The sequence below is a fragment of the Primulina eburnea genome, chromosome 15, assembly GCF_022965805.1.
Source record: "Primulina eburnea isolate SZY01 chromosome 15, ASM2296580v1, whole genome shotgun sequence".
NCBI classification, from domain to species: Eukaryota; Viridiplantae; Streptophyta; class Magnoliopsida; order Lamiales; family Gesneriaceae; genus Primulina; species Primulina eburnea.
In genome coordinates this window covers 28,290,672-28,300,146 of record NC_133115.1, presented here as the reverse complement: position 1 = coordinate 28,300,146, position 9,475 = coordinate 28,290,672, and the positions used below count along the sequence as shown (strand labels likewise).

The window sequence follows — 9,475 nt, the reverse complement described above, 5'->3', positions numbered from 1 at the left end:
ACCATCCTCTTACACCAGAATCCCATCCTTGAGTGGAAATCGGCCAGTTAACATTTTCTTCTTAGGTGCCGTAATATACCAATCTCATCCCCCAGTCCAATCATCCGAATTAAACCGATTTTCATCTATTGGTTCGAAAAAAAACAGCAGCAAAAGTACCAGCTTTATCATTAAATCACATCGAATTGAACCATTCAATTATACATGGAATGTATGATTCAGGAACCTGAGCATGTACATTATGCTCGATGAAATATGTTTCAATTTAATACACCGCATTTCGTTACTATAATCTAGCATAAACTGTAAATTGTTGTCATCATCGATGTCAATATGTATTTCTACACAATGTGACTTGTCCATGTAGGAATATTTTGCCGACAAATTTTAGATAAATTTTGAATTTTCAATATTTGTCAGCCCGATACACTATTTCCTTCAATTCATGAAAATTAATATATCTTCGTATTCGTGTTGCTCTCAACACAGTGGTACTATATTTTACAATGTGATATTCTATAATAATATTACCACCTACGAATAAAAATACCGGCACACTTTCCATTCCTATAAAAAAAAAAAAAATCAATGGGTCACACAAAATAAAATGGTGATAATAATTTTTTTTTAATTACAATTGAATAAGAAAATGTGGAATATCATAAAATAATACACTAAAATTAATTTACATATGCTTCGATTTTTATTAGGATTAATTATAATATGATTATGATAGTGCTAATACGTTATTTTGTGTTTAATACATTAAGAACAAAAATACAATATTTATAATAATAAATTTTATATTACTTGTGTAAAATAAATTAACTGTAATACTTAACTTTTTATATGCTACCTATATGAAACAACAACAACAATAATAATTATAAATATAAGTATTATTATTATTTTCCTAAAAAAAAGATGATTATACGATCGTCGCCCGTCGGGTCCCTCTGAGGCATTTTCCCGTAAAGAGGCTCCTTTTAGTGCCTTCTCCCTTACGATATTCCCATAAAATTGTAAGTTCATTGTTCCTTCTTAAAACGGATCTCGTACATATCCTTTATCCTTAACACAGTCAATTCACATCATTCAAAATATTTTTCTTTTTCTTTTTAAATCATAAAATACCTAAACTTTCCAAAAAAAACATTTTAACAGTAAAGATTGCACATCGTTACCATAAATCATAAAATATCATTATTTCATCAAAGTCATCATAATAAATCATTTAACATGCATTATGACTCTTCGGGACGCTGCCAAGCCTTTTTGTACTACCCATGTGCAAAATGACCGTTTTGCCCCTGGACTTTAAATTCTCGATTTTGAATTTTTCTTACTTTTATTGACTCTAGACCATCCCAAATAACTCGATCTTAAGCCCCTTCCCTCGAGCCACCTTGCGTTTTTCTCGAACCATGGCCGAGCCACCTCGATCCATCCCTTGACCAGACCTCCCACGGACCTTAATGACCAGCCTCGACCCATGGAACCAGCCCATACACGTCGCACGAGCCTTGCACACATGACGCGAGCCGCGCAGGAGCTTCCTACAATCCCCATGGCGTGCACGTGAATCCCTCGTTTCTTCCCACAACCACACACGGCCCCTCCTAGATCGTGTATGGCCCCCATGTTGTCCCTTAAACGACATTTTCTTAGTCCTTTAACATCCTAAATTGGCAGCAGGTCCCTTAAAAATCGTAACGTTAAATAAAAGAAGCATAAAATCGTCAAACGTTTAAGATATTCGTTTTATCGTAAAAGTAATTATATACAAATATTTTTTCATGCAAAAGCAATAAAAACAAGCGTATTATGGTTTGAATGATGCGCAGAAAAGGTTTAGTAACGTGCCTTTGCGTTTTAGAATGCTCGAATACGTGATCGTCAGCGTCGGGTGCGAGGAAGGACAAATAAGCGACGAACACTCCTTGGTTATTCTTCTCCTTATTTCGAAAATTGGTGTGTGGTGTGGAGTGTGTGTTTCGGCTTTCTATTTTATAGTTTTAAATTTGCATGATAATGGGCTTTGATTTTTGGCCTTCAAGTTTAGGAGCAATTTAGCCTACTTTTTCTAGGTGAATTAGGCCCAATAACACTCATTTAATTGTAAAATAAAAGTTTATAAAAATTAATTTTCAAAAATAATGCATTTGATATTTTAAAAGTACCTCGTTTGCCCAAAACCAGCTTCCTGATTAAAATCGCGTTCGTCTCCTAAAATAATTTAAACTCTATCATTTTTAATCATTTTAAGAAGCCTTGAAAATATTTATTCTTGTCTTGATCGTCCTCGGTCTCCTTTCCCCAGCCTATTATCGAATATTCGGATAAAATCTACAATTATCATGAAACCATGCCATATAATCATTTAATCATGCAATGATACATTTAATCATATTATATGCATCAAATAAATATTTAAAATCAATTTAAATAATTTGCATCCATGTGGTTTACGTAGGTTGATTTTTCGGGCATTACACATAACATCACTCTAACACGTGAATTTTATTAAAAAAAATTTATCATCTTTGTAAGAGAAAAGAAAGATGCACGCATATGTCAGTAATTAATAACATCTTTTTTTAATTTTTTTTATAAAAATGTATTTTTAAGTTTTTTTAGATATATATTATTAAGTTTTATTTGACTTATTTTAAATGAATTTTAATGGTAATTAATTTTGTAGTATTTTTTGTTTTTTTATATTTTATATATCTAATTAATTTTATTAATTATTAATTTCTCACAGTAATGTTTAAAATTTTAGTTGAACTATTTTATTAAAATTATTTTCTATTTTCTTAACATTTTAAATGTTTTTAGAATTTTTTAATTAAAAATTTAGCACTTATTTCAATTTTTTAAATAACAAAATTAGGCAGACCGATCTGTCTTAATTGCGGTCCAAAACGGATTGGGTTGGCCATTTGGAGTCTCGCAAACCTATCTTAGAAATAATAAAAATAAATAAATGGAGCTTCATCTATAGATACTAAATCATCTAATATTTAAATAAATATTTTTAAATATATAAACTAATAAAAAAAATTTGGAAAAAAACCCACTTAATATATATATTTTTTTAAATAAAGAGACCGAATTGCCATTTTTATTTTTTATTTTTAAATAAAACTAAACTCCTCCAACTTTATTGACGGACGATAAACTCTGCTAACAAAGTTCTGAATTGTATTTGGATGAATAAATTTGAAGTTAGAGATTTCAAATCTATAATAATAATTAATAAATACATTGGTTTGTTTAGTAAAATCCATTCGACATTAAATTTCAAATATCAACTAATTATTTTTTGAGTCATTTGAAATGCATCTCAATATAAATTCATTTCAAATTCTCCCTTTAAATACCTTCTAAATACAAAGTATTCAATTTAAATGCAACATTAAGGTAATTTTGCAAAACATAAGTGGTTTTTGCATTAATTTTTTTTTTAAATCCTCAAAAATCATAATTTTTTTAAAAATTAAAAATGGGAATTAATCGTCCTTGAGGCGAAATTCATTTGCCTCCTTTCCATCCATTCTGTCGTATATTTATCATAATATTGTCAATATATCGGATCTCATATACCTCGGGATTTTTTAAAAACATATTTAAAAAATTTTAAAATTAATATGTAATTGAGAGTTTAGCAAAAGTATTACTATGTCACTTGTGGCGAATCCAAGAAGAAAATTATAATTTTAATCTTGTAAGTTGACATATTTTGAGTTTTAATAATATAATTTGTTAATGTTTGATTTTCATTCAATAATTCAGATTTTTTTTTTTTATTTTGACCTAGTTTTGCCAAAACAACTAAATCTATCAAATTATTGTTTATTTTGGCACGTATACTCTATGTAGGACTCATATAGTGAAAGTAAAACATATATTTTACACATTATCTAAGCAAAATTAAAAAGAAACGACAAGCTTCTTTTCTCTTGTTTTAAAAAATTGGGTGTCATTTTATTTTATTTTTGTTTAGATTTATTTTAATATTTATAATATATGTTTATTCTAACTCCACGAGGTACTAGGAGATAATCAATGTCAAATAAACAATATTCGGTATTATTTGTAGCTTTTTGGGAAAAAAGATGACAACAAAAAAAGAGTTATTGGATGAAAATAATAAAAAAAAAATTGACGAGTTACAAGATTAAAACCCAAAATAAGCTAACTTATAGAACTAAAATTATACTTTTTCCTAAAGTCAAGCACTATTTGGTATGAATATTAACACATTGATTAGTTTTACATCTTTGTTTTATATGATATTTGGTTCGAGTTCTACAATACATTTGAGCTATTATCTCATATTAGAAAAAAGGTGCATCTCTGGTTTTGTCAGTGCTTGAAGCAATTTTTTCGTCTCCATATGACTATATCTCTATAGTCAATAATTTTATAATTCAATCACTTGCGTTCGAACTCTTCAATTTTGTGTTGAACTCTTTCACATAAAGGTACTCAAATTAGATCAGGTCAATAATGAAGTGTCTTCAAAGTAGCGTCAATGTATCACAACCAAGCACAAATGCATATAGGTTGAGTTATGATTTGAGGATTTGGATATAAGATAATATTTGAAGAAGGTATTTGCTTCATATCGAGATGATTTGAAATTCATCTTTTAAGGGGATTTGTTATCATGGATATGATATGCTCAACTTCAAATCATCAATTCAAATGCAACCAATAGGAATTTATTTGAGCCACCTCAGGGTTCTCATCCTGCCTAGCATTGTGAATTAAACTAACTTGAAGGCCATGGTTTACAAGAAACAGATGAAGCAATAGCAAAACAAATTGAGCAGCTAGATGTTCATTACTATAACCCTGTAGACACCTGAGGACTAAGTGAAGCAGGATCCAATTCCCAGCAATCCTGGGGAAGGTTGGTGGCTTCGTTGCCACAGAGTTTCTTCGCGGGAATCTGATGCGAAAAACGCTTAGTATCGCTTTTTCCAAGCCATTGGACAGCACGAGCCCCGACTTCTCGTCTCTTGAAAACTGCCCTGAACCCATCGACTTTCTCCAGAGAAGCTATACTCAAGCCATGAATATCGCTGTAACTGCTCAAGGAGACAATAATATCGTAGCATCGCTTATCTTTGACCCCTGGGTTACTTCTTTCAGTATCTAAATCATTTGTCTGGTAGAGTGCCCAAATAGAACCTTTCTTGGGATAAATTCGATAAAGGTCTCTTGCTGCTCTTTCGTTATCCACGATGTGAGAGAACAAATTTCGATATTTAACCATAACTTTCCAAGAAACCTTAAATCTCCCACATGATATGGGACATCCCATTTTCTGCCTAAGCATTAGTTCCTCATCTCCCTTAGATTCACATTCTAACCAACTTAAAGATACCTCAAACGGATTCACAGAGACATCATCAATTAGTGCATAATGCCTTGGCATTCCATCGTCATCATCATATGCTGCCCAGACTTGTCCTTTCTTGAAACTCCTTGCCCTTCGAGCATTGTCAAAATCATGGAATTCTGAATCTTCCACAGGCATTATCACCGGATCACCTTTTTTTGATGCTCTAAGCACCTCAATCTCCACATCTGAATGATATTCAGAAGCTATTTTCTTCATAACGTCCAAATTCTCATCCTTTGAAGCACTATGGCTATCACTATTTATCTTCAAGCTCGACATTTTTTTTTCCTTGGTCGAGGCCTTTTCTTTTGGCTTCAACTTCTCGTTATTGCCTTTAGTGTTATTCATTTTCTCTCTGTCTCCCTCCTTATGCTGCAACTTCTCATTATTATCTTTCTTTTTTTTCACTCCCAACTTATCCACATCTGCCTTTTGTTTTACCAACATCTGCATTTGCGCCAACGTCATCGTTTCTTCTTCTCGAATATTTGCTCTCTTGGACCTTCCACTTGCACAGTCGCCACTACTCCTTCTGTATCCACTGGCAGAGTTTCCCACTCTTTTCAAGCCTGCTCCATCACCACTTCCACCCGAATTTCCAACATTTTCCACTCTCTTCGACTTTAAACACTTCACCAACCCACCATCTTGATCCTCATATCTTGCCACTTTCTCCCCCGACCTCTCCAAAGGCTTCCCCACGCTATTGATTTTCCGCTTCAGCCCCAAATTAAACTTCTCCAAAACCCCTACTTTTTCACCCTTCAACACTTTCTCCTGAATCCTAGCACTTACCCTTGTAGGCACAGCTCCAATCCCCTCGTTAACCTCCACTTCTTCAAAATTTTCTCCAATTCCAGCATTCTCTGTCACCTCCACAGCCTTAAAGCATTTCTTACACCTAGGACACATCAAACTATGCCCCAAATATTTCCTCTCGAATTTATGCAGTAGCCTGCATGTCGAGCATGCCGTCCAAAACGTCTCTGCTCCTACAACTGCCAACCCCTCTGTTTGTGATTGAATCACAATCCTAAGCCTCATGTCATACTCTTTTCTCCTAATCTTATCTGATAAAACACTCACTGCCTCACCCACAAACTTAAACGCCTCCTCAGACGCTGGTAGTGGGTTTTTGTCTGGATGTAGGGTTAAAGCCAGCTTCTTGTACTGTTTCTTGATAGCATTGATGTGCGAGAAGCGCTCTAACTGAAGAATCTTGTAGTAATCTGGAGGAAGACCGGAAGTACTTTCTGTTGTGGCTGGAAAAATGGGCGTGGCAGCAGCACAGATGATTTTGAAGGCCTCGATCATTTCTGAAAGCCCTTCAAGAGATGGTTCAAGCTTATGGGCGCGTTTGGCGTATTTTAATGCAAATTGGATGTCATTTGCGGTGTATTTTTGCTCTGCTAAGCTTTTAAGACGGAGAGCTTCTTCTCGACCAATCGAATCAGCCACAACTACGCCAAAATAAGCAGAAGCCTGCTCCTGGAAATCCAACAAAATTGAAATTATACTAACAACATAGCCAACAAGATCAAAGCAAAAGTCCTCTCACAACATACCAGCGAAGAAGTAGTTTTTGTCTCCTTTCCTTGTTTATCCGATATATCCACCTCACTAGTCTCCATGGTTTATACTAAGCAGTTCCTTTAGCACATTTTCATCATCCTGTCATTTAACATGCAAACACAACTTGAAGCTGATTCAAAAATATAAACAAGAACCTTTTGCTGATACAGTGATGAAAAAAGCACAGAACCACCTCCTTTCCTGATCTATTATCAACCCAATATATAAAGATCTTCTACAACACTTAAAAGCCTAATAATTCCAAGCAAATTCACATTAAAAATAACGCACTTACAGAGCTAATAAATGATAAAGAACAAATCTTGAATAATTCAAAAAGAATACCGCAATCAAAGAAGAATCTGAAAGATCTTCTACAACACATAAAAGCCTAATAATTTCCCAGCAAATTCACATTAAAAAAACGCACTTACAGAGCTAATAAATGGTAAAGAACAAATCTTGAATAGTTCAAAAAGAATACCGCAATCAAAGAAGAATCTGAGACAATGAATCAAAATCAGCTACGCCACAGCTCAAAATCCACTATTTCTTTAACAATGAAACAGAACCATGTTCACGCTAAAGGATACGACATTGAAAAGCCAATGTTTCTTGATACTTTTTGAAGTCGTTGGTAAAACATGAACAAAAAAAATTTGGGGAAGAGAGACAAATTAGGGTTTTGAATTTTATTGTTGTTAGTGTTCCAAATGCTGCAGCCTGCGGATGGGTTAGATCCGACTTGGATTCGAGCTAAAATATCCAAACCTAAACCATTTTTGTAATATATTCATATTTATTACAATCTCATTTTTGCAGTAGTTGAGAAATTTTACATTCAATTCTTGACCTACAACTAAAGGACTGTTGAAGAAAAGACTAAATAAAGAATTTTCGACATAAACCGAAGTCGAATTGTTTGTTTCGTTTTGTTTCAATTTGGTTCGATTTATTAATAAATTCAGTTCAATCTCACATTGGATATATATTTCACCGGTTGGTTTTTCGTTTTATTATTATATGTTCTTTGTTATTTCACTTTGATTCCCAAAACATCGAGATATTGACCAATAGTTTGGTCTCACTCATTGATGCATCAAAGAACTTCAAGTTAGTAATCAAAGTTCATTATCCGCTCAGGATTAAGGTGTTATGTACGACAATCAAGTGATTTTGAATTAGTATGGTCAAATCAAATTCAAATCTCACGTGATCCAGTCCAATACAACAAAATGTATCCTTAATTTTATTACCAAACCAAAGATAGGCTTCAATAAAATTGAGACGATCTTATCAAAATAATTTGTCCTTATTTATTTACCGATCGTGGACAATAAAAATTTGGATTAAATTACAAATTGAATCTTTATGTGTTTAACGACTTAAACACTCAATTTATAATAATACAACAATCTAGCGGACATATGCATTGCTCAAAATAAATTTATTTAAACAAATAAATGAACATTATTTTAATTTCAAAATGTCATCAACATATAACAAAAGTACTCGATGGGCATCATACCATCGAACATCCTCCCACTTGCCCTAGAGTAAATGAGTCATGTCTAGTATACCCATATTTTGAATATGTTCCTCAAAAGCTCTAGCAGTTAAGCTTTTGGTGAAAGGATCAGCAAGATGTTCAGCAGATGCTATCTTGCACACTGTCACGTCTCCTCGTTGAACAATATCCCTCACTAGGTGATATTTTCGTTCAATGTGTTTTCCACGCTGATGGTTTCTTGGTTCCTTTGCATTTGCCACCGCACCACTGTTATCACAATATAAAGTAATGGCATTTGATGCAGCAGGAACAACCTCAAGGCTTAGCAAAAACTTTTTCAGCCAAACGGCTTCTTTTGCTGCTTCACAAGCCGCTACATACTCCGCTTCAATTGTGGAATCAGCAATACATGATTGCTTGATACTCCTCCAAACAACGGCACCACCACCCAATGTGAACACAGATTCTGATGTGGATTGACGAGAATCTCTATCAGCTTGAAAATCAGAATCAGTATAACCCACAGGTGCCAACTCTGAAGCCGAGTAAACCAACATATACCCTCTAGTTCTGCAAAGATACTTGAGAATATGCTTTACAGCAATCCAGTGCTCTGGTCCTGGGTTTGACTGATATCTACTAGCAATCCCAACAGCATAACAAATATCTGGTCGAGTGCATAGCATAGCATACATAAGACTTCCAACAGTCGAAGCATAGGGATAGGAGTGTTCAAATTTCGGATAAAACCGAAAAAACCGACCGAACCGTAAAATTCGGTTTTTCTGGTTCGGTTTTTTCGGTTATTTTACCGGTTTCGGTTTCGATATTACGCATTTTCGGTTTTCCGGTTCGGTTTTCGGTTTTTTTAAAAAAAAAACCGAAAAACCGAAAAACCGAATATATGAGAATTCTTTGTTTTTTTATTATATTGTACTCCAAACATGTCCTAAGGTAAAAACTAAAAATAAAACTTAAAA

At 33.6% G+C, this 9,475-nt stretch overlaps 1 protein-coding gene across 8 annotated transcripts; it reads right to left on the bottom strand.

The window, feature by feature from the left end:
* Positions 1–4,687: 4,687 nt before the first annotated feature.
* On the bottom strand, positions 4,688–7,732 carry LOC140814280 (uncharacterized). Of its 8 annotated transcripts, XM_073173217.1 has the most exons (4): positions 7,470–7,732; positions 7,141–7,237; positions 6,979–7,063; positions 4,688–6,901 (listed from the first exon to the last, which is right to left on the bottom strand). In XM_073173217.1, exons 3-4 carry the CDS (start codon positions 7,042–7,044, stop codon positions 4,853–4,855), a joined length of 2,115 nt encoding a protein of 704 aa, XP_073029318.1. In that variant the 5' UTR covers positions 7,045–7,063; positions 7,141–7,237; positions 7,470–7,732; the 3' UTR covers positions 4,688–4,852. The 8 variants fall into 8 exon arrangements, with proteins under 8 accessions (XP_073029318.1, XP_073029316.1, XP_073029321.1 ...); XM_073173215.1 differs by lacking the exon at positions 7,141–7,237 and having other exon boundaries at positions 6,979–7,115; XM_073173220.1 differs by lacking the exon at positions 7,141–7,237 and having other exon boundaries at positions 4,688–6,895; positions 6,979–7,115.
* Positions 7,733–9,475: the final 1,743 nt, after the last annotated feature.

What these genes read in the sequence shown, in the direction of transcription:
- LOC140814280 (XM_073173217.1), bottom strand. Translation starts at nt 7,044, where the DNA reads ATGGAGACTAGTGAGGTGGATATATCGGATAAACAAGGAAAGGAGACA. An exon ending in CAAAAACTACTTCTTCGCTG is followed by an intron (nt 6,902 to 6,978) that starts GTATGTTGTGAG and finishes TTGGATTTCCAG; the next exon opens with GAGCAGGCTTCTGCTTATTT.